Source organism: Oryzias latipes, chromosome 7 (genome assembly GCF_053564925.1).
Source record: "Oryzias latipes strain Hd-rR chromosome 7, Olatipes_Hd-rR_3.1".
NCBI classification, from domain to species: Eukaryota; Metazoa; Chordata; class Actinopteri; order Beloniformes; family Adrianichthyidae; genus Oryzias; species Oryzias latipes.
The window spans coordinates 26,350,044-26,375,383 of NC_136243.1; the positions used below are offsets into that span (position 1 = coordinate 26,350,044).

General features: G+C 39.2%; 1 protein-coding gene across 19 annotated transcripts in view; it reads left to right on the forward strand.

Annotated features, from left to right (window-relative positions):
• The window catches only part of kif1b (kinesin family member 1B), a 53,492-nt gene that overhangs the window by 1,960 nt on the left and 26,192 nt on the right, over window positions 1-25,340 (forward strand). For 4 of the 19 annotated variants that reach the window (XM_020704558.3, XM_078950750.1, XM_078950737.1 and 1 more), the window contains exons 2-22: window positions 412-557; window positions 11,952-12,028; window positions 12,157-12,336; window positions 12,495-12,563; window positions 12,735-12,913; window positions 13,491-13,602; window positions 14,400-14,477; window positions 14,559-14,624; window positions 14,749-14,766; window positions 15,077-15,152; window positions 15,431-15,509; window positions 15,611-15,753; window positions 16,325-16,366; window positions 17,883-18,094; window positions 20,389-20,468; window positions 21,522-21,597; window positions 22,909-22,988; window positions 23,215-23,321; window positions 23,529-23,612; window positions 23,801-23,981; window positions 24,126-24,198. In XM_020704558.3, coding sequence (XP_020560217.1) covers window positions 452-557; window positions 11,952-12,028; window positions 12,157-12,336; window positions 12,495-12,563; window positions 12,735-12,913; window positions 13,491-13,602; window positions 14,400-14,477; window positions 14,559-14,624; window positions 14,749-14,766; window positions 15,077-15,152; window positions 15,431-15,509; window positions 15,611-15,753; window positions 16,325-16,366; window positions 17,883-18,094; window positions 20,389-20,468; window positions 21,522-21,597; window positions 22,909-22,988; window positions 23,215-23,321; window positions 23,529-23,612; window positions 23,801-23,981; window positions 24,126-24,198 — 2,118 coding nt within the window. In that variant the 5' untranslated portion in view covers window positions 412-451. Of the gene's footprint in view, window positions 1-411; window positions 558-11,951; window positions 12,029-12,156; window positions 12,337-12,494; window positions 12,564-12,734; window positions 12,914-13,490; window positions 13,603-14,399; window positions 14,478-14,558; window positions 14,625-14,748; window positions 14,767-15,076; window positions 15,153-15,430; window positions 15,510-15,610; window positions 15,754-16,324; window positions 16,367-16,860; window positions 16,927-17,882; window positions 18,095-20,388; window positions 20,469-21,521; window positions 21,598-22,908; window positions 22,989-23,214; window positions 23,322-23,528; window positions 23,613-23,800; window positions 23,982-24,125; window positions 24,199-25,340 lie in introns of all 19 variants that reach the window. The other 15 variants (XM_078950746.1, XM_078950747.1, XM_078950751.1 and 12 more) reach the window with 8 other exon arrangements.

Consider the following 25,340-nt stretch of genomic DNA (forward strand, 5'->3'; position numbering starts at 1 on the left):
GTCTATCATTAACGGTGCAACAAAAATGGCGAGTAATATTGGAGCTTAGCCTGAGCCAAGGAAAATGAAGACCCACACGGATGTGTTTGTCTGCGAGTGGAGGCATCAGAATAGAGCATAGGACAGCGCTTGACGTAGTATCTTGTACATCACAAGATTTTTCCAATGGCATTTTAGTGTCTGGTTCTAATTCACCATTTGAATTCAAAATACTCAAAAATGCAATTTTAAGCTTCATTTTGTTTATATGTGTCCTCCATCATTAGAAATATGTCACCAGAACACCAAAAACACAATTTTCCTTGGAGTGGGTCTTTAAATGAAGTAATATCTATCTATTGTCTAATTGCAAAGCTCATTCTGTGGTGATATTTAATCTAACAAATCTCTTTTTTTTCTCTAACCCAAAAGGAAGGATTAACATACCAGAAGACGGTCCAGAACCGCAAACATGTCTGGGGCATCTGTAAAAGTTGCTGTCCGAGTTCGGCCCTTTAACTCCAGGGAGATCGGCAAGGAGTCCAAATGTATCATACAAATGCAAGGCAACACTACAAGTAAGTAGCCCATTGGCACACACAACAGCATCCACACAAACCTAATACCACATCTTGAATTTATTCAGGTTAGTGTGCTAAGGAGGGTTTGGTGTACCGAGAAGGGCAGAATGAGCAAACTGAATACTTTTGAGGTTTGAGAACAAACGGCCTGAAAGAGAATCACAGGCTTCAAGAGGGAAAGTCTTCTTCAGAATGCTCCAAGAGTCTGTGTGAGCAATGCTTTGTTGGTCCATGCTGGGAGATCCAGCCGTCTTTACACAGCTTTTCCCGTGCCAGGTCTTCACGGCTATATCACAAAGAGTATCTTTTAGTGTAGTATTCTTCATTTCCTATGGTTTATGCCTGTATTATCTATGTTTTCACCGCTGCTTTAGAGGTAGAGAAATGGAGCAGAAACATGATCTGTCAACAGGCTTCATGAGTTTCTTCGAGTCTTGACTCCGTCTTCTCTGCCTCATCGGACTAAACTTATGTGAATCTTCCATAAGCTCCCCAGTAGATGTGGCTGACTTGTTCTTTATCTCTCAGACTCTACCAACGACAAGCTTTTTGTTAAATCCCCACTACTTTTGCTCCCTTTCCTTATTATGTCAAAGTCGCCATGCAATGCCTGTGGTTTGTGGCACAGGGGGGGACGATTAGTCAGCATGGGAGAGGAGTAGGTTCCAGCACCTCCTTTCTCAAAGGCAGATTGCAGAGCAGAAAGGCAGCCTGGCAGGCAGCCATACTCTTCCTCTTCATCAGGGCTTCATTGCAGATGGTATGCTGACAATGCTGTCTTATTAGGATGCTGAGAAGTTGAGCTGTGCTTTATAGCTTAAACATGTATGTGTTTAAGCTGTTGTGTGTGTTATTTGGCATGCGGTGGGAAAATGTGACCCCTCGTAAATGGGAGTGTTATGATGCCTTCCGTCTGTCATATTTACCAAGGTCACCCGGCTGGTTTCTAGTGTGTATTCTGAAGCAACGGTTTATTTAGGAGACTGGGAGGACACATCTCTCTGTTTTAACTGGATGGTCATGAACATTGGTTTATTTGCATAAAATAGTCGAATGCATTTTTGACTTTTTCTATTTTTCTAAGATGCGTGTTTTCTAGTCATTTAGTAGCCTTATGTAGGTGTACCTATTATAATGTTAAGCATGTTCTTTTTTTAATTCCAACAAATGATAGGCACATTTTAAAACATTTTCTTATATCAATCTTATATCTTGGTTTTCATTTCAGTTCTTTTTTTTTGTGTTCATTGAATAATATTTAGACTGATCGAGAGAAGGGGAAAAAATTAGGAAAAGCAAATGGGCAAATTTTGGGTTTAAGATGCTTTTTTTTTTAATATAATGCACTAAGAAATGATAAAAATGTCTTTTATACTGGTAAACACATTGAATAAATGATTGGGAATTTTGAAACATTTTATTGGAGCATGTGACTACATGCAATCTCTTCAAGACAAACAAAGCGATAAATGCATGATCAAACTCTTGAAGGCTTCCAAAAACGGCACATCAATCAAAGTTTGAGATTTAAACGGTACTTAGTAGATCTGCCATTGTGTTTCATATACTTTTCACTTGGCTTTATTCAAGGTAGCCGTCAAAGAAAATGAAAGTAAAATGTTTTCAGTTATATCTCAATCCCCAAGAGGAAGTTACCTTTTAGAATAACTTTGTGAACTGACAGTTTTAAGAGAGTCATCCTCAGGTTGAACAGACTCTTATTCTTTCTGCTTTACTGGCGCTGCATTGATTCAGATAAACCCATGCAGTCCAGGACAGACGGTTTGTTTCATGAAGTTGCTTGGTCAGCTTATATGTGTTCAGCAGAAATGTGTGAGAGGCCATGACACCCCCCTCCCATTGTAGCTCACAGAGGGGCAGATGTGTCTGTTTCCATGTGTCACCAGCACAGAGAAAGACGGAGCTTTGGGGGAAGAACAGGATGCGCTGGCTCCCCCCTCCATTCCACTCTATTCTTTATGCTCATGGTGGAGCTAAGGAGAGGGTGCTGGTAGAGGGACGGAAAATTGATTATCCACTGTTCATGGGCCTTGCAGGCAGTCTGGGGGAAAAAAAGAAAGAAAAGGCCTTTTTGGGTGGAAGCTCTTAAATGTTCCAGGGCTAATATAATTACGAAGAAGAAATTCAATGGCCATTTGCTTTAATTCATGGAAGTGTTTCAAATGTTGAGGAGCAGCAGCAGATTCAGCTCTGATCTGTTCTTCTGCTGTCTCTCCTATTATGTAATGTATGCATTATTCTGCTTTAAGGTTCATGTTAACCCCAAACCATAAACCTGCTTTATGGATGACCTTAATAATAATTAAATGATGAAATTGTCCCTTTTTTTTTTTTTTTTTTTTTAAGGAAAAATACATGGGTTTCAAGATAAAGTTTTTAATTTCTTAGGAATATTAGCTTGTTAATGGTAGATATGGAGTCATTTTTCCTTTAAAAATAGATTTTACATGGATTTCTATACTAGGTGAGCTAAGTGATTAGGTAAACTAAAAACGATATTGAACAAAAACAGCAATTACACCTTCACCTTTCCGTTCCACTCCTGGTATTGAGTGGCCTTTTGTTAAGTGCCAAGTGGGTGTTGACCTTACAGAAATCCTAGAGGGATAAACTGCCTCACTTCATGCACTTCAGCTGCACATGAGAGGAGGCCACCACCACATCTAATAATAATGAACCTGGTCTGTATGAATGCTACTAACCCACGACTGTGCTGGGGAGAAAAATGGTCATCATGGTGTGAAGAATGGTCATCCAGTAGCTCAGCCATATCTTTGTAAGAAAGATTGACCCGATTAAGACCAATAATCCACTAGCTTGTTCGAGATTGCCACGCCTTGCCGCTGTAATCCTTCTGACCCTTGTGGGAATACGCACACCCGTCAGGATGTCGCATTCCTCATCAACTCTAGCTGGGATTGTTCTGGAGCCGCTCATGCACTACTTAGAGATCACACTCCCCACGTTCCAGAAAGGTCTTGTGAAAAAGGCTTTATTGGGTTTTGCTGGGTCAAGCAGGAGAAGCTTGTGTTTTTGTGGCGCTCATAGTTTTCCCTGTGACAAAGATGGGGTCACAGACATATTGTTTTGGTATTTGAAACATGAACTGAAGTGAAAATTGAATTTACAGTATTCACGTTTAGTTTATTTGGAAATCAACAGCTTTCTTGTTTTTCTTGGGAATAATTTCGTATTTTTAGTGGACTTCAAAGTGAAATTTTGCAATGTTAATTTGTTTCCATATGGCTTTAAATTTTAAAATAAATTAAAACAAAGTTATACATAGCCTATAGAATATTACCAATCTCTGTCAACCAACAGATTTAAAATGATTGGAATATCATCTATCTTACTACACAGCATGGTCATCGAAGCAAAGTAGAAATGTCTTGTCATAATACATGTTTTGTAACTGATGACATAATTTGATATTTTGCCACTATTGCTTCTCACCATTTTTCTTCTCTTGTGCTACCTGGAACCAACTAATTAATCGCTGATAACATTTAAAGTCTCACTTTTATCATGATTTGATCTACTGTAAAAGTGTTCCCATTGATCTTTTAGTTATGATTGTGCTGTTTTTATGCAAAATCAAAAAACCTGGGTTGTTTTTTAGGACAGAGTTTCTGCTGAGAGACAGAAGTTTATTAGAAATTTGCCTCCAAGTTGTGGGCGGGACTGTTGGTATGGAGTAAGCCCGCCCCCACTTCCCATCATCAATTTGTTATCCCGCTCTCCTGCTAACTTTCAGCCCCTCACACCCAACCTAACATTGGTGAGCAATGTTGGAGCTGTCCAGCCGTACAGTTTTGATCCAGACGCCAGCCCAGAGGAGGAACACGAAGACGTACATGAATCTTTTCATCAACAAGTGAATGCATCAGAATGGAGTGGAGCAGGGAGCTTGTGGCCTGCCGATTGTAGCTTTTACATCACTGCTAGAAGCTTTTTCTGACTCCATTTCTTCGTCTGCTCTTGATTTATAATGATTTAAATAACACTCACAAATGCAATTTTAAGCTTAATTTTCTGTATATAATCCTCCACCATGAGAAAAAGCTACAAGAACGTGTTAAAAAATGTAAAAAGCACAATTTTCATCAGAGTGGGTCTTTAAGCTGAAGATTGTTAAATGATCCTGACTTTGGTCATACAGACTATACAGTCTATCTTTTGACATATAGTGAATGATAAAAATCTAAAACATGATATCTTTTTACTTCCCAAATCCGTTGCTACAATAACCTAGCTTAAATGTGTTGTCTTAGCGAGCAGACTGCTCTTTTTTTCCATTTAGCACCAGAATCAATTATTTTCTCTTTTTCTGTTTTCCATTTTTTTAGCGGCTGAATGGCCTCAGTAGAATCTAAATAAAGGTTTTTGATTAACTCGGACTGATCGGGCTAGCTGACTGTGAATGCAGTCATGGTAGCAGCTGGAGAAAAAGTCATGCCTGAGCACTGTGCACGTGTGTGAAACATGAGGCAGCGTCACTGTGAGGGATGATGAGATTCATAACGGTTTCTCTACCTTCTAGCTGTTTTTTTGGCTTGAAATTCCGCAGAATGAGTCGGTGATGTTTACATGAGGGCTCTGTGATGAGAAGGAATCATCATGCAGCACTCTTTGTTCTTATCTCTAAAGATTATCTACTGCTACTCCAACTGTATGTTTAGGCTTGTTAAGATCTTTATGGTTGTGTAACAGCAATGTCATCACACAAACTTTACCTCTATACTGTATGTGCAGGATTTTTGTTTGGGGAAAAAAATTTTTAAGCAGTAGTTCACGAGCAGAGACATGTGACGATAAAAGTTATGGTCCCATGCAGGTTTAATAGGCAGTGTGTATGTAGATTTATGTATGGAATGTCTATTTAGGGCAAAATTGCCTGGTTTTGTTTGTTTGTGACTTACCAGCACATCATTTAATCTAGAGCCAACAGAATTCTCACATTGGTCTTGTGGTTGTGTTCACAAGGGCCTGTAGCTCTTTGTCCTTGTCCCCTAATGATGAATGCAGGGGCCAAAAAAGCAGATAAGTGCATGTTTGTTTTCACTCTTCTCATTTGGTCCTCTCACTCCTCTCTTGGTTCCAAACCCAATGCGGGTGAAGTGTCAGGACTTTCCCACATTTTAGGCTAAGATTTCTTTTTGTTCCCTTCAAACCCGCTTTCTTTCCAGATTGCATTGTCTGGTTTCCTTTCTCCGACTCAGGGTTACATTCAGATCCAAACTTCAGCGCTTTGTAGTCTGGGCACGGGCAGCTCATTGGTGGGCATTATGCTTATTTTGTGTTTCTCGGTATGGCAACAGGAAAGTTCAATTTCAATGAAGCAGATTGGCTACCAGAACTGCCTGCAGCTACCAAATAGAGCCATCTCCTGCTGTTGTTTAAATACTCTGCTGCTAATGAAGATCAGCGGAGGGTGCAAACACATACTAGTAAATACACATATGCACACGGTCCTAAGTCATTTACTTTCCTAGTGGAGAAAGCTCTGGATGATTAGTGTTGGAACATGAATCATTGCTAACTCCCCCCATTATTCTGAACTACATTAAAATAACATAAATAAATAAAAAGTAACAGAATATTGTTACTTTTACAGAATACTCTTTGTTTCATTGTGACATGATGATTACACAAGGACTAAAACTTTTTAAACTTTACTTTTATTGTCGGATAGTTGAAATCCAAGTCACTGCTCTGTGAAATTGATGCTTGTTGGACGCAGTGACTGCAAAGGGCACTGTTATTTTGGTTTTTCTGCACGGCTTGGTTTATTCTGTTTTTCCAACTCAGCTGTTCTGCCCGAACCTTATGATAATCTGCTGTTTTGGGACGAATCTGGACGACTTATCATGAGCAGAGACATGGAGCAAGTTATTCCATACTTAAAAAACTCATGAAAAACAGATAAAAACAAAGAAATAAACACAAAGAGAAAAGTATTTTCTGATCTTTCATATACTAACTACTTTCAATACTAACTTATTGGAGCCTTTTTGGATGAACACAGAGCTGCTATCCTGACGATGGTAAATGTTTTTAGATTCAGTGAAAATGAACAATTTCCCACAGCACACTGTTTGAAAAACGCTGCTCTAGATGAACTGTTTTTGAAATGAATTATTGTGCTAAGACTAACTAATATTACAACAATAGCAACCGCAAAGATCAAAGTTGTGTTGTCCACCAAAAACATTGTCAAGAGTTGTCGCCTATTACCATTTCATTTTTAAACATCCTCAAAGTCCAAACTATTGTATAGGTTTGTACTGTATTCACACACCCTATGGTGATGGAATTTATGCTTCTTGACTTTGTCTCAGGCTTTTTTTAATGCAGGAAGTGCTGAGCAAAATAACTGATCAATGAGGAAGCACCTGCCCTGAGCATTCTGAGGCATTGCATCTTGGAGCAAAGCTCTAAAAATGATCATTTGTGAATATTTATACTCTGGATTGTACAGAGGACTGCATTTGAAACAATTGTTGTTTGTGATATAGTTCTGTTTGCAGTCCTGCTCAACCCCAGCTAGCCATTGCCTAAAAGAGACTGCTTGATACCCCTCCTCATTGTTGAAGTTCTGTATTTGTTTAGCTTCTGAATGGAGTTCTGCTGGCTTTGCATGTTGTCTGGTGGTTTCTAGAATCCCCTCTTTAGTTTGTTGGTGTGCGCTCTGGGAGGGAGTCTGGCTGAGCTGCTAACATCAGAGGCACTCACAGTCCTAGTGGGGTACTGGTCCCTGTGAGTTTGAAGTAATGTGTGGTTTGGCTTAAGAGTTCAGCAGAAAGCTTGGGCAGCTGAAATCTGTCCATTCCTTCCTGTCACTGACGGTCTGTCGGCATGCAAAGCACTAGCTGCCATCTGCTGATGTATAAATAGACAGTAGAACAGAGCTGGAACAGCTGGCGTGTCGAGCAAGGCAGTCGGTGACCTCTCCCCCCATGCTTTCTAACCTAATGGAGCAACATCACTATGCTTGATTTATGCAGGTTTTCTTCCCGTATGTTTTATTTGACAATTTTCTAGAGTATTTTTTGTATTATGTGACAAAACAACGATTTTTGTCAAGTGCAGTTAACAATTTGTTCATCCTAATCAGATGTCAAGAAAAATGACAGTCCTTTTTTCAATAGTGTTAGGCAGACTGAAAAAGACTTATTTTAAAGGGTCTAGTCATAACAGATTACTTAATGTTTCATGCAGACTTGATTGTCAGCTGTAAAGCCCATTCTGCATTTTGTTCTATTGTCTTCCTTTCTTTTCTCTTGAACATGAGGGGAGCCGTTTGTACTCAGATGAACAGACTAATATTATATGAAATCAAAATGTTTCTATTTGACAGAATTTTATACACAGTTGTTCTCACCTCACACAAAAGGTTAACAAGTTCATCAAAGCAGTTTCAGGCAGAGATGCTAAAGCTCCAACATGCTCGACTATTTCTCAAATGTGCTTAGCAGCATGTACACGCTACTACTTTTAGCCCTCAGTGTTGAGCTGCATCCAGTGATGACTCTGTCACCTGTGCTGTAGCCCTGGTAACCGGCCATCACACAGGCTCTGCCAAAAGACTCTTTAGAGTCCTCAGAGCATACCTCTGTCCATCTCGATATGCAGCACAGGGAGTTTTTCTCTTCCTGTTCGGGATAAGCTATTAAACAGGTGACTGTAGCAGCGCTTGTTCTGTTTGTTTGTTTTTTTCATGTCCTCCATGGCTTTAGTACTCGTGCACAAACTCTGGCACAGGTGGATCACTTATGTTTAGACACAGCAGTGAACTGTTTCAGTCATCAAGATAATAGGGTGGTCAATGACTGACTTTGCGCAGTTCTGTGAATGCCTTGAAAAGGTTTGACGGAAAATTCTTTTCTCAAACTGCTAATTTAGTGCTAAGATAACTGGCGAGGCAGTCACTTTGCTGTGGTGAAGGAGCACTGTTTTCTAGAACATAGTTTTTGCAGAGCGGCAGTAGTTCATAAGAAATCCGCCTCTGAGTTATGGACGGGACCATTGGTGCCTGAGTAAAGGTGCCCCCACAACCCGTCGTCCAATTGTTTACGCACTCTCCTGCTAGCCTACACCCCCAGTCTAGCATTCCAGTTGCAGAAAAAAAAAAAATAATGGTGAGAAACATTGGAGCTGTCCAGCCAGACAGTTTGGAGCCAGATGCATGCTCAGACGAGGAAAACAAATATGTACATGGATCTAGTCGTCTACACCAGAATGGAGCGGAGCAGGGAGCTTGTGGCCCGCCGATTGTAGCTTCTACGTCACAGCTACTAGCTTTTTCCAGCTGTTTTTTTTATGCTCCTGAGTCACAACAATTTGAATAAACAAAAATACTTAAAATGTTCTCAAAAACATAATTTTCTTTATATATGTCCTCAGTTATGAGAAAAATGCTACAAGAACATGTTAAACACACCCAAAACACAATTTTCATTGGAGTGGATCTTTAACTCAATGTAGCCTTAGGGGTTGTGGAAGCAACATTCTCACATGCTTGTAAATCTTATTTATTTTTTCATTTTTTTCTTTCTTTTAATACCAAGCAAACAAAATAAAATGGCTCCAAACAATCCAAAATCCTCTTCGAAAAGCATTTTCATCTTAGATGAGCAGCTCCATAGGTGAGATTCATGTTTAAAGCCATTTCAGCTTTCTCTTAGTCCGGAGTGAAAGCAGCTTGCTTTTAGTCCCCATCTGGTGCTCGGAGACCTCCTAACAGCCTAATTAAGGAAGGGTGTTTTTGCTTTCCTGGTCAGATCATAGGCCCCACTCTTGCAGAAAATGGCCGCCAGCTATAACCAGCTGGGTGATGTTCTTTAGATGACAGGATGTGGTTAGTTAAATGCTTTTCACCCCACATTGAAATGGAGAACTCCCGTGGAGTGGAAGGCTCACATTGATTGGAACAGGTACAGATTATATTAAGCAGTTCCATCCAACTATTTCCTGTTCCTGCTTTCTGTTTTTGGTGAGTGGCCTACTAGTTACTGTACAAAATAAATGGTATTTATGTTTCCCTTCATACAATTGTCATGTTGCATTCAGAGCAAATAAGAATTCCCTCATTTTTAGTAAATTTGTAACACTTTTTGTAGACTTACTGACATCCTTTAATTTAGCAATTTAAAGGATGGGCTTATTAGTTTGCATTAGGCCTGCACAATATACCGCAAATTTATCGTTATCGCAATATCAAGCTGTGCAATATGCATATCGCAAAAGACAGCAAATTTGCAATAAATGGTTACCTTAGATGTGGCCAAACAATCTTACAGCAGCTTGAAGTGTTTAATGGATTGAAAGAATCCCTTTCTGCATTTGACCAATCAGATGGACCCCTTCACGTTGGTAACTAATCGGATGGCGCCCTATTATGTTGTATGTTCGCCTCCTACGTCAACAAGGGTCATTTGTAACATAATTTTTAAGTTGTTGTAATGGAATGGGAATAATATTTTTGGTTGTTTTGCTGATTGTTTATATACCGGAAATTATATCGTTATCGCAATATTAATCACTGATATCGCATATCGCGAGTTTTCTTCATATCGTGCAGCCCTAGTTTGCATGTAAATATCATTGGTGTTATACGTGTTTTTAGTTCAGTCATAGGAGCACAGGTTTTCCTGTACTGAAATGACTTCAGTGGATGTTTCCATGTTTATTGGACATGTCTTTGATTTCTCAATGTTTCAGTCTGACTGCGCTCGTTTTTGGGATCTTAAATCGGTAGAAACAAAAAACGGTTATTGACTGCTGTTATTTGTAAATCTGTCTTTGAAGTGACTCAATCGTTTTTTGAGAAGAGTGACTGGGATTAGTTGAGACGAGGGGAAAAAAAGAGAACACAGTGTGCCGCATCCTCCCCTCTTGTGCCAAGTTGAAGTTGTTATGGCAACCAGAGTCTGGGCCTATACCTGTTACCATGGTTGAGCAAGATGGATTGATGACGTTGAATCATGAAGCAGCAGAATGTCTTCCATTTCAAATCTGGGTTTTATTCATTCAGCAAAAATGAGTTAAAAATCTTTAGCATGTTGTGGATGTTTCACTGTCCAGATGTTTTTGTACTATTGTCCCGCCATCTTTCTTTTTAACTTCTTAACTGCAAACAGTTTATCCCCCATCAAAATGCCTTTTATATTGTTCCAGGAAAGGGGAATGGGGATGCTGGTAACCTAAATCCCTCTTCCTACCCCGTCTCAATTTCTCTTCAGAGGTGCTGAGGTCAGAGGTGAAAAAGAGCTTTATTTAGCCACCTGTCTAGCTATATCCCTTTTCGAGCGACAATATAGAAGCTGCTCTTGCTTATCTCAATCTGAAGATTGAAGTTTGCATATATTTTTTTTCTGCAAGATTGTGTAATCTTAACTGTATTTGCTGTGATCATCACATGCTTAACATGAAGCGGTTGGCGTGCTGCTTTCTGATGACGTTCGTTGCTTCTCTGTCGGCATGATTTGACCCATGGAGGGCGATATGCAATCTCTGTCTCTCCTCTTCTACTGCATTATTGATTAGTGCGGTGACATCCTGCGAGCACTCTGCTGGTGACATCTTGATGCAAACGCCTTTCGTGCGGTCTCTGGTCGCACGGACGCACCTGCCTTTCGTTTGGCTTTTTTTTTGAAGCACATCATTTGCACTTCATTTACATGAAACAAAGCTAATTACTGCTTAGTGGGCTGCCCTGAAAGAGCAACATTGGCTTGAACACCTAATGTATGCTAATACACTTAATTTGAAATGCAATTTTGTGTTTCTCTTGATATATGGAGCTGTTTAATCTTCAGTTTGCATATTATTTTACCCTTTTTAACCCCTTCCTCACATTGTGCTCTTCATGTTATTAGAATTCCTCAGAATATGTATTTTTACCCTTCTACAATAAGTACTACCACAAAAACCTATCCCACCAGTACAACACAGTGTAAGGGAGAACAGAATTGTTCTTGTTGGGAAACGAATGTGACCACACAGAATGACTGGGTAGAATCGCCTGCAGCTCCATTAGGCAAAAAACTCCAGTTAAAGTGAGTCAAATTTAACGGTTTAGTCTTTTTGGTGCACGCACAAACACGTACACACACAAAAAAATGTTTCAAATGTGTCACAATTTCACGTGATAGTGAAATCATACAGAAGGAGGAACCAAATCATAAGCCAAGGGCTATTTTGGAAAATGACTGAAAACTGCATTTATTTTTAAATCAAAAGTAATGGGTTTTGGTTCAAAGTTTTGGATTGATTTGGTTGAATGAAGCTAAAATAAAAAAGCTGGAAGAGCAAAGGAGCAGATTTTCATGTAGAGCTCCTCTCCTAAACACTTTCTTGTCTTTTCCACAGCAATCCTCAACCCCAAAGCCCCAAAGGAACCAGCAAAGACCTTTAGTTTTGATTACTCCTACTGGTCACACACCACAGTGAGTTCAAACAATCTTGTTACCCTGCATTCCAGAAAAGTTTGTCAGATGACCTATTTCAGTGTACTAATGTGAAAAAAGTTTGCGCAAAGGTATAACTTGAGTTGTCTCTCGCTTTTGCCATCCAGCCCGAAGATCCCTCCTTTGCGTCACAAAACAGAGTATACAATGACATCGGCAAAGAAATGCTGGAGCATGCATTCGAGGGCTACAATGTCTGCATCTTTGCTTATGGCCAGACTGGAGCTGGCAAATCCTACACGATGATGGGCAAGCAGGAAGAAGGACAAGAAGGAATCATTCCCATGGTGTGTAAAACACAACCCTAAACATCCAAAGAACATCCAGAGGCTGCAGATTTATCCATTTGCTTGTGTGCTGTTGCTGATGTGACAAGGCCTTTGTTTAATGATCATCTCTATTGTTAATTCAGACTAAAACATTTCTTTTCCTGCTTCCTGCTCAGCTGTGTGAAGATCTATTTGAGAAAATCAATGAGGACAACAACAAAGAGGAGCTCTCATACTCAGTAGAGGTATGTTTTGGAGCACTCCTATGTCCTTATTTATAGCCCCTACTTAATCAGTGAGGCACCCCTTCTCCACCACGTATCCGGTAAAAAGGCAGACCTTGAATGATGATGACTTAAGTTTCGGGGATGTCTTGAGGCTGAACTCACACTGTTACTTTGGAAATGTGATTCCAGGTCAGTTACATGGAGATCTACTGTGAGAGGGTGCGAGATTTGCTCAATCCCAAAAACAAAGGGAACTTAAGAGTGCGAGAGCATCCTCTGCTGGGTCCGTATGTGGAGGATTTGTCTAAGCTAGCTGTCACCTCCTACACAGACATCGCTGACTTAATGGATGCTGGCAACAAGGCCAGGTAGGTCAAACTTGAACGTTGCCGAGGTAAGAGGGAGAAATGTAACGGTGGTTTGAGATATTCAAAAGTGATAATCCACATCCTCTGTGATTATACATATTTGATCACTTCATGAGTTTAGTTTTAGAAATTCAGTACTTTCTGTAATTTGCATTCTTTTCGGAAAAGGGTTTCTTTATGGAATCACATATAGGTCATCGGTAATTCCCAATGCTGTATGTGATTTCCTTCCTGTGATAAATGAATACATATATTTAAATGTGATACAAGAGCTTCAGTTAATAGGAAGGAACTCTGCTTTCATCCTTCTGTGCTGACTCGATGGGTTTATTTTGAGAACATTGAGAATAAAGCCCATGTGCCCCCTGTGGTACGCCTTCTGCAGTTCTGTTGTCCTCACAGAATTACACACCTGTGCTGCACAAAGTACTCCCTCACCTTCAGTTCAAGCCAATAAATAAATGAGGATGGTGCTCATATTCTGACTCGTGTTTGTGATAGAGTTGTGACAAAGTTGCCCATAAAATGATTAATATTTTCAGTTTTCTAACTTTTTTTAATATGTGCAAATCTACAGGACTGTGGCTGCGACCAACATGAACGAGACCAGCAGCAGGTCCCATGCAGTTTTCACCATCGTATTCACTCAGAGGAAACACGACAACCAGACAGACCTCTCCACGGAAAAGGTCAAAGCTAACTAGAAATAGAATTCACATTCATAAATCAGTTCATTTGTGGCATTTAAGGTCCTCACCCCCTGGTGTCAAGAGGGATTTTCCTCTCTTCTTTAATTGGTTAATTCTTTCTGTCTTCTATTTTTGATTCGTTTTTTTTTTTCTTTCTGCAAAATTGTCTTTTATTTTATGAAATTCTCTGATGGGTCAGATGTTTTCTGGCAGAGAAAAGCGATGAAGGTGTTGGCAGACAGTGAGTTTTTGGTGGAAAATACAAGACTTGATCTAAAACGGTCTCTAAAACTTAACAACACTGACATTAAGATATCCTAGCGCCCTCTTATTCTTCTAAAAGGATCTCCTTCCATATTGTGATCTGGATTTGTGATCTTGAAATGTGGTTTCTTCTATGTAGATCATTCAGGTCAAAGGTTATAGGAAGCAGGGGCTTAAATTCATTTTCAAAATGAGACATTAGAACAGAAAAAGTGAGCACTTTCAGATTTGCCCCTCTGGAGTCACAAAGAATGCAGTCTTGTTGTGGAGACAAAGGCTATTGTATCGAGCAATGCTGTCAGATTTTCCACATGTTCTGCTTCCCGGGGCTCGAATGTTCAGTTATATTTCAGATATTTTCCAGAGCTATTGCTTATTGATTAGTTACTCCCCAGCTACAATAACCGATCTGCACCAAATTAAGTTACAATGAGAAATTACTGCAGTTTAAAATACAGTGTTTAATGTTTCTCTTTAATTTGGAGATCCTATGTTTCAGCTCAATTGAATCTACATTCTCTTTATCTGGTTAGGTCAGTAAAATAAGTCTGGTAGACTTGGCAGGGAGTGAACGGGCAGATTCTACTGGAGCCAAAGGTACCAGGCTAAAGGTGAGGCAAACACCTAAAGAGTCGGTGAATACACAGCTGGTTTTGTGTTATAAAATATGTCATTGTTCTTTGAACTTGTAGGAAGGAGCCAACATCAATAAATCCCTCACAACATTAGGAAAGGTTATTTCTGCCTTGGCTGAAGTGGTGAGTTTTTATTTTCTTTCCTGTCTGTTTTCTTACTCTCTTCAAAATGACCCTGTCTTCTTAAGGATCTGTTGTTTATGAGCTGGCTTTTCTTCTCTTCTCCTTGTAATGCCTGCTTACACAGGATAACTGTACTAGCAAGGTAAAGTCTTTGACAGTTCAAGCACTAACCTGTAATTCATCCAAGAGACAGATTGACTGTTTGTTTTTTTGTTTTACCACATGCAGTAGGAAAAATAGCTGCTGCTACTGCTGTTTTATCCCTGCAAAGTCTTTGCTTTTAGGCACCATCAGTTATTACAACCATCATCATTATCGCACCGGAACAAAGGAAAATAAAATCATGTCTTTAACCTGTTGCATTCAAATTTTGTGTAGCATCTCCTCTTTTTTTTATTTGTTGATGCACAATCACTTGGAATCTCTTTTGATGTTATTTTTTGTTTTTGCAGAGTAAGAAGAAGAAAAAAAGTGACTTCATCCCGTACAGAGACTCTGTTCTGACATGGCTGCTACGAGAGAATCTTGGTATGAACATTAACATTGAAGGGGAATCTTAAATGTGTTAATCGAAATCTTCACAACAGCAAATGAATCAGTTTTCTACTTTACATATGATGGTAAACAAAAATGAGGGTGGGGAAAACCGACTGGGGCGAGTGTACATCACTATGCCAGTAAAAACGGTTGCTGTCGGCAGACTGTATCTCAGTCTAAGTAGACGAGCTCACACCCTCCCATTCAGGCATGTAGGAAGGAGGGCTGCATCTTGGGGTTTTATAGTCTGTTTTTACTGTTTTTACCAGGTGGAAACTCCAGAACAGCCATGGTTGCTGCTCTCAGCCCCGCAGATATCAACTATGATGAAACCCTCAGCACACTGCGGTAATGTTTTCCTCCAGATTTGAATACTAATGACAAAACAATTAATTTTTTTGAAAATATACATGGCGAGTCCCTCCTAATGGTTTTATTCCTCTTTTTAGGTATGCTGACCGAGCCAAAAATATCAAATGTAATGCTGTCATCAATGAGGATCCCAATAATAAGTTGGTGCGTGACCTGAAGGATGAAGTGGCTCGTCTTAAGGAGCTACTGCGCGCCCAGGGCCTGGGAGACATTCTTGACAGTAAGTTTATTCTCTGACTTCTGTGTTCCTTTTCTTTGTTAGAGCCGAGCCTGTCTAATGCTGGCAGCATCTTCTGTTCTTTGTTTTTTAACATAATTCTTGTACTTTTGTTTCTATATGCTTTTAAGTTTTGGTTAAATTAATCCTCAGCTTAATTTCATATTTTATTACTATTTTACAAAACAAATCAAATGTAGCTGAAATTTGAAGTGCATAAATTTTGTTTCCTTTTAGAATCTGGGATTAAGGATTTTTTAACAGATAAATAAAAATAGATACGGTTGCATGTGGTTAATTCTGACAGTATAATCGGCCATTTGAAAACTAATGTTTGAGAAACCACACTGTTTTCTGTACGTTGTTGAGATGGTTCATACAAATTGAATTTTAGACATTATATTCCATTTAATAAACCTTAAAAGTGACAAAAAAATCTGCTTTCTAGCAAATCCCCTGTGATGTCCACCTAATGAAGCGGTCCATGACATTTTGTCTCACCTTTTCATTGTTTTCATCATCCAGCTTTCCCTCTAAATGCTGACCTTTTTCATCTTTTCCTGCCTCCCCTTAGTTGATCCTATGGGGGATGATTACCCAGGAAGTGGAATCAAATGTGTGTATATGTGTATCAGTCCTGCATCGTGTGCTGCGATTTGCTTCATTATTAGTAGCCGTATTAAGAGCCATATTGCCTGCATATCAAATATGCTGCTGGCTTTGCATGTTGTTACTTTAAAAAAGCAAAAGCTTAATGGAGTATTACTCAGAACCACAAGGCTTATTACGCTGTGCTGATCTGGCAATGGCGAGCATGCCACTAAGTTAGCATGCTTTGCATTTATTTTTTTTGTTTATTTGACCTTTTTTGGTGCCAAAATCATGATGAGGTAAGCTTACATCCAAATCTATTAAAAGGAAGTTGTAGAATTGACTTTTAAAGGATTGTCATTTAAAGAAAGGAGTTAGTTTTCCTTTAGCCCCAGTTCAAATACATATTTTATTAACCATGTCTCACTCTCTGCCATTCACTGTGTGCTGCTTCTTATGTTACTAGTGGCTTTTGGCATTATTTTTTCACTGTTTTCTTTCACTAATCATCTACCACAGGTGCGCAAACCTTTAAAATGCCTCTGCTGAGTCCTCAAAGTGAGGCTCAGAGCTACCAAGAGAAAGGTGCATACTTTTGTTTCTTCGTAGTGGCTCCAGAAGTGTGTATGCACACCAAACTCTCACTAACCTAGTGTGCTTTAATAGTTTGGTTGGAGTAGGTTTGTAGTGTGCTTGTTGAATCTCCCCAACACATCTGCTTAATTTTGCTTTTTTTCATTTCCTGATGCAAACTCTAGATGGATTTCTGAAGCTCGCAGGTTCAATGTGTAGATTTTGCTGAACAGAGCAGTACTCTTTGGCAGTTTCTTAAAGTTAAGGGGTTCAGCATCCCCTTTGGGTGTAAATAATTCTTTACTCCTGCCTCCATTTTTTTCTTCTTCCATTTTCTGCCTCTTGACAACCCTTCGTTTGTTATTCAGGCCTCCCAGAGGCCATTGTATTGACATGCACTGCCTGACCTTTGAGTGAGGCTGCTGTGGCCGTGTTATGGTGGATGCGAGTGCTTGGGTGGGGTGAAGCAATCCACTGAACTGTGCACTGAACTCAAGCACATGTGTCTTACTCTGCTCTTCTCAGTCCCTAGCCTCCCATGCACTCTCCTTCCCATCATGTATTTGATGAACTGATCCCAGTTTTCATGCAGCAGTTTTTGCATTTGTTGAAATTTCGACCCCCAAAAACTGAAAAACAATTGTTTACATTTCAAATTAAGAGCACAGTCGATTGCTCTTAATTTTAATTCTGCGTATTAAAAATTCTTTGGATAGACGATAGTGCAAAACCTGCTGTTGTGAAAACTGTGACTTTTTTGTGGACGACCATCTTACTAGCTGTGTCTTAACCCTTTTTGATGTGTGTCTTACGTCGGTCTTTCCTTCCCTTTGTCCTTTCTCTTTCCCAATCTCCTCTTTTCTCATTTATTTGGCATTTCAACCCCTCCATTTTATGCGTTGATTCCCTCTATCTCCCATCCTGGGCCCACCCCCGCCTTTCCCTCCTTTCTCTTGTTGTTGCCTCAGACCTCAAAGACTTTCAGAACAATAAGAATAGATATTTGATAGCCTCAGAGAACCAACGCCCTGGCCATTTCTCCACAGCGCCTATTGGTTCCCTGACAGCTTCCCCGTCCTCTGGTGCACTTTGCAACCAGGGGGGCTTGCAGTCAGTCACCAGCATCCAAGAACGTATCATGTCTACTCCCGGAGGAGAAGAGGCCATTGAAAGACTCAAGGTAAAAATGACATGGGGGCCCTTCAAATGACACAAAGCCTCTCACAGTTCTCACGAGAGAGAAAAAACTCAAACACCCTATCCTGCTAATCATTGGGAGGGTTTATTTCAACCCCTGCAGAAACAAGAAAGCAATGACTAGCAGAGGAGTATAAATAAAATCACCAGAATTTGATAAAAGGTAAATGTTAAACAGAATTTAAGCTTGTGTAACTCACTTGTCTCAATAGTACATCTATTCATTGTTGTAATACCTAACTGCTAATTTAAAAAAAAGTTGATTTAAAGACCCACTCCAATTATCTTTTTGATCTATTTTACAAGCAAAATATTCCCTTCAGCTATTATAAGTTTCTCTTTTTGTTAAAAGACCCACTCCAATCATCTTTTGATCTATTTTAAAACCAATACCAGTGGTCTTTTAATTAAGATTTTTTCGTTTTTAGCCAGAAAAAAAACAACTGTGTCATCTTTTAGAACATAGTTTCTACAACGCAGCAGGAGTTAATCAGAAATTTGCCTCTGAGTTTTTGGCAGGACTGTTGCCGTTCAGGAAGCCCACCCCACTTCCCGCTGTAGGTATCATAACCATTCAGCCTGCAATAACCGTTCGGGGTCCTTTCGACTGAGGATAACGTCACACTACGGTAGCCCGACTTGGACAAACCTATGTAGCATGGAGATCTGCTTGGCCTCTACATATTTTCATTTCACGTTTCCTTTTGTAATCTAAAGTTCTTTTCCCTCATAAGTTGTGTCTTACATTATTCTTTGTGGTGTTTATAGAGAGATTTTGCCACAACCCACTTTGTAAAAAGATCTGTGGCTATTAGAATGAACCTGCTGCTCCACCGTGTCTCTGAGCAGCTGGAGTCTCGTAGCTTCATGTTCGCAGGCAGGAAAGGTGGTCCGGAGAAGGGTTCGGAACACAGTCCGTTCGGCTGCAAATGCAATTAATAATAATCATAACAGTAATGAAAGCTTGTTTAGAAGAAAATCTCGCTCCATGTCGGAGCTCTGTTTGTTTACAATGGACTGCATAATATCTTCTTCAAAAGGTAGTATCATAATTTGTCCAGACCAATCACGACCTGATACGTCATCGGACCAACGGACAGCCAGTCACATGATGTGACGTCAGCACTACTCAAAGAACCACGAATGGTTTTTGCAGGCCGAATGGTTATGGTGCCTACACCGCCATTCATCTGTTTAGATTAGACGCTCACCTGCTAGCTTACAACCCCTCACACACCCAGCTTAAGGTTACTGGTGCAATATCATAGATCTCCGGCCGTACAGTCCTGATCCAGATGCCAGCTCAGACGAGTAACATGAAGGCGTGGAAGGATGTAGTGGATACATCAGTACGGAGCAAAACAAGGAGCATGTGGCCTGCCGATTGTAGCTTCTATGTCCCACTCACAACCTTTTTCAAACTCCATTTCTTCGTCTGCTCATGAGTAACTATGATTTAAATAAGAAAAATACCCAGAAATGCAATTTTGAGCTTAATTTTCTTCATACATGTCCTCCACTATGAGAAAAATGCTGCAAGAACATGTTAAAAACACAAAAAACACTTTTTTTAATTGGAGTGGGTCTTTAAAGTTTAGAACTTTGTAGCATATTTAAAAATCATAAAGCGTAGTTAAGGTAGATATGTCACTTTTAATCAGACTCCTTAAATGTAATACCATCAAGCTGTAAATATAAGAAATTTGGTTTCTGAATCCCCACTCGTAGTGGAAAACTCACTGCTGTCCCGCTCTCCCCACACTTTGACTCAGTAGACAAGATGACACGTAGGACTGCAACAATCAGGCATGAGGAGCTGCAGTTTCCATAGCAACCGTGGCGCCCAGGCTGTTTGTCATCCCAATGACGTCAAGCGCCGACGCATATATGGAGGAAATTAGACCAAAAATAGATTCAGGCCTATTTGACTTTTAGCTGTTAGAGTGAGCCTACAGAATTTGTATTTTAAAGGTGTAGCGGTGACCCAAAAACAAACGCAGCTGTGAATGAGAGTTTTTATAGGCCTCATTTAAACAAAGCTGTCCATTGGTTGGGGGGGGGGGGGTAGTGGTACAGCTGTATGCTTCAAAATTTGAACCTTGTTTAAATTCTGCATGAAGCAAAGTTCAATTCTAAACTGAAAGTCGTGTTCCTATAAAAAGACATCATTAAATGTTAGCAAATCAGATTCAAACTGGCTTAACTCTTACATAAAATCCCACCAAGGGTTTTAGCTAAATCAAACTGTTTTCTTCACTCTCTGCTCCTTCCTTTTAGGAATCAGAAAAGATTATTGCTGAACTCAATGAAACCTGGGAGGAAAAACTTCGGAAAACAGAAGCAATCCGCATGGAGAGGTCAGTAGCAGAACGGCTTTCATTTCCATTCGCAGCTTCTTAAGAGGACAGACTTGTTCTACACTTTCTGTCCGTCATAATGTCTGCAACTATACAAAAGAGACATAACAAACAGACATATTGACTGTAGATGTTTCTGACTTTGTGCCCTTCCAGCTGTAATGTTGTGCAGTTGTGTCTGTGTGCGGCTTAATACACTGATTTTGTCTTCAGAAATGTTCAAAAATGTCTGCTGCAATCCCTCTTTGCAACAATAGGTCTCATTCATTGGTCCCCTGTAAATACGGAGCTCCAGAATATTCATATTTCAATCAATTAAAAGGAAAAAGTCAATGTATTTATCAAACATTCAGCTTAACTTATTACAAAAAAGTACAATGAAATTGTCAGATAATACAATTTTAAAATGTGTATTGTGATCAAATGTATTTTTGTTTGCTTTATTATTCCATCACTGCATTATAAAATGTAAATCATTAAACATATTGGTTATAACTATGAAATATTTGTTTTCTAAAAAAAAAAAACAAAAAAAAAGATTTTTAAATGATTTTCTACAGCTGTTTTTTTTATTGCTCATGAAATGACAGACGGTAGGATTTTCTGAACATGATCATCTAAAGCAGACGCAGCTGGATACATTTAGCTTTAATCTGCCCGGCCTGGTGCCCCCAGCTGTGCAGTCACAGCAATGAGTGGGTTTCTCAGGCATTTAGGCCCCACCCACAATCACTGATTGACAGTCCTCCCACTAAAAGAGGTCATCATGAATAGGAAAAATAATTGTGTCCTTTAAAATGTTTACTTTTGACTATTTTTACTGATCATCCTTATTTGAATAGATTTTCAACGGCAGATATATATATATATAGATGCATATAAATGTGCTAAAAATGATCTGATGCCTTTTTTTGCTAAAAATATTCATTTAAAAAAATCTGATATTTTTTTGCTCTTTTTTATCTTTCAGATTTGGGGCAAAAAATGAGTATATTGTTCCATGTAAAGTATTCTTTTAAGTAAAATGTCATTTACCCTTATTGTGTTTTACAGGGAGGCTTTGCTTGCAGAGATGGGTGTTGCAATCCGTGAAGATGGAGGCACTTTGGGAGTTTTCTCTCCTAAGAAGGTAGGGTTGCTTGAAAAAAGAGAGAACAGAGGTTACATTCAAACCCTATTCAGATAGAACTATGTTTTATATGAGTCTGGCGTAGAGATTTATGTCAATCACGGTCCAGTTTTTCATGTTTTCCTTCTGAGTGTTGTCGCTTCTCCTTTCTCATGTTACCGTCATACGTGTCTTCGTGTTCTATGTGTCTATTCTTCACATACTCAGCTTAGCCACGATGGTCCATTTGATGAGCAGTTTGATTGTCTTTCTGCTAAGAAGGTTTGTTTATTTGGCAACTAGAGGAAGAAACTAGAATAAACCCAGTGATCTACATTTTAGCAGTACAGATTAAATCTAGAATAGAAATGATTTTTTATTTGTGTACGGCTTTCTAGATCCTCAGTGCTGTGACCAGTGATCCCCCTACCTTTAACTTGAGACATGAACACAAATGTTTGTATGTGGTTGTCAAAAAAAAGGCTTTGCAGTCATGTGGAAGGTTGAGGTTTCACAGATTAGTATTTAGTTATGTGTACACAGCCTGAGTGGAACAACAGCGCATGACATTGGGGGCAGTTTCTGGAAAAAGCAAAGCAGTTAATCTCCAGAAAGAAAACGCAAAATCCCCTAAACATTTGATCAGCTGAATCACTGTTTCTGTAAGGAGTCAATAATTTCATCAGTGATGTGTAACGGAAAAGCTTTACTTTACTTTACCAAGTCATTAGAATTTATCTACACTGTTAGGATTTGGTTTTTGCTCTTTGTTTAAACTACTTAGCACTTGGTAATTAATATATATATATATTTTTTGTTAGCCCAAAAACATCAGAAAATTGTGTATTTCTGTAAAACCTGGTTTTTCTTATTCATGCGAGTGAACTTTTAATTCACTGCTTCATTATTCGCTGCATATTCGCATTATTATTTAATATATTTGCAGTTTTATTCCTTTTTTCCTGTGTCATTCATTGACTTTGTTTTCCCTTCTTCTTTCACTCTCTTTTCTGTGGGTTAGCATTTCACTCAGAAGCATTGCGATCTCTATACAGACTTTAATGGGGTGTTTTCCCCCAAAAAGGTCGGTTGGTTGAATAAATAAATAGCTACAACAATAGTTTGTAGTTGTCAAGTGATATGTGATTTTAAAATTTCCTGAATTTTTTTCTTTGTACCCAAGTGTGTAAGATGTTCTTTTAACAAGAGAATAGTTGTGTTTGCTATAAAACTAGATTAGTTACACTAAGTGGCTTTGTTGGATTTCTGAATTTTTGAAATACTTAAGGAAAAAATGCTTCAGAGATCTTTTACCTAACGTGTTTTTTGCAGACTCCCCACTTGGTGAACCTGAACGAGGATCCTCTCATGTCCGAGTGTCTGCTCTATTACATCAAAGATGGGATAACAAGGTAACGGTAAACCTGTAATCCTAAAAAATGTGTCCAAACATTTCTGTTCCATCTGTACTTCTTCATATGTCAAGACGCTCAGTGTCTTTTTCGTTGTGTCGACTCAGAAGCCTTTATTTCAATGGTTTGATTTTACTCTTGTTTATGACTGTTTGACAAAACATCCAACAATTTGGTGACAAGGAAGTGTTCAGTCTTTTGAGAAATGGCCTCTGTGTTTTTTCAGAGTGGGCCAAGCTGATGCCGAGAGAAGACAAGACATTGTTTTGAGCGGAGCTCACATCAAGGAAGAGCACTGCATCTTTCGCAGTGAAAGGAATGCAAACGGGGATGGTGAGGCCTTATTTTCAGGATGTATTTCTTTTGGCAATTTAGAAGATCTTGAATCAGTTGAATTTTGATTTGAATTATTAAGTTTAATTGGTGGTGAAAGCACAAAATAAAGGAAATATTTGTTCTTTATAGACAAACATTAAATGTAGATTTTTTTTTTTTAAATGACCAATTACTTCTTTTTTTGTTTATTTTTATGTGCCAAAGTTATTGTCATGCTGGTGCCCTGTGAGGGATCAGAGACGTATGTCAATGGCAAGCGGGTTGAGGATGCAATTCAACTCCGTTCAGGTATGGATCTTTTTTTTTTTATATAGATCTCTGAAGCTTTTGTTTATTGATCTGCTCTCATGGTTTTAAAAGTTGAGCTCTTACCAGTTGTTTTACCAAAGAGTCGTTCAGTTTTTGAATAATAAAGCTTTTACAGGTTGATTTGCATCCTTCCTGTCCTGAGACACTTGTGTTCCACCTATGTTCAGGCAACCGTATCATAATGGGAAAGAACCACGTGTTCCGGTTTAACCACCCGGAGCAGGCCCGAGCCGAACGGGAGAAAACTCCGTCTGCTGAAACCCCCGTGGAGCCTGTGGATTGGACGTTTGCTCAGAGAGAGCTGCTGGAGAAACAGGGCATCGACATGAAGCAGGAAATGGAGAAAAGGTCCGGAAACATTTGAGTTTATCGCATTCTAACGAATGGACGTCAATGTCTTAGGAATCCACTAACAGTTGTGTGGTTGCGTTAATGCGTAATGATGAGATGATTGTTAAATGAGTTCAACAGTCGCATGACTCACCTTTGCAGACTCACTGAGATGGAAATACTGTACAAAAAGGAGAAGGAAGAGGCAGACCAGCTACTGGAACAACAGCGACTGGTGAGTTTAACGAAACTTGAATCTATTGGGATGAACTTTGAACTTATGGGAAATGTTGTTATTGTCATTGTTTTAGGTGAAGAGATAAGTTTAATGGGCTAACAAGAGATGTGTTTTTAAAGATGATAATGTGAAAAAGCTTGTAAGGTGATCAGCTAGCTTGTGATTTGGAGCACCATTTAATCTAAGAGGACATTAAAGCTAAAGCACAGTTTTCTGTAGCTATAGTTAGAAAGTTTTTATCTGGTTCATTTAAATTTAGTACTAAATCTCACTCTGAGCTTTACATTTGTGTGTGTTTGTGTGTGAGAGAGGTAATCACACTTTTACTCGTAGCGCATGTCTGAATTCCTCGCATGGACGTTTTTCTGGTTTGAGACAAATGAGCTTTAACTTCTTGAGTTTAACAGATGTGTTATCTTCTGAGACAGTCTGACTGAGTGATAGTTAGAGTAAAGCTTTCCTCTTTGCACGTCCTTCTAGTCTCTTTTTCTCCTATTTCCTGTGGTGGAACTGAACCTTGCAAAACAGCAAAGTTCAAACAAATTAGATAAATTCTAAATCATAAATCCTGATTTAGTTGGAACTGCTTCAAAGAACGCCACATGCCTCCACTTCAAAACAAACTGCTGCTTTTTGCACGGTTCATGTTAATAGCATGTTTTTAACTCATTCAGTGGTTTTTGGACTAAGTTGTGGTCTTGAGCTGGTGAACTCTGAAGTGGCTGTTAATTTGCTTGAATTAGCTTTTCTCTCTAGTTTTCCTGCTCTCTTGTTTTGTCTTGAGTTTCATTTCTTCAATGCAGTTGCTGACTTGTCCAATGCATTGTGATAACAAAACAAAAAAAATCCTGCTGTAGTTTTTTGATGGATAGCTACAATGTGGTTTCTCATTGACTTCTTTCTTTGCTGGCCCTACTTGGCATTTCTGCTTCACACTGAGGGCATGGCACCACAACAATCCCCACTGCTCACAGTTGAATGGATGAAATACATAACCGTCTCATGTTCTGCTGTTCTCGTGTGCTGAACCACAAGCTAGAGTTTTTCAGACAAAACCCATTTTAGCCCATAATACGATACACAACAGCTGAACATCTATACATACTGATTGTGATCTGTAATGTATGCCGACCACAAAA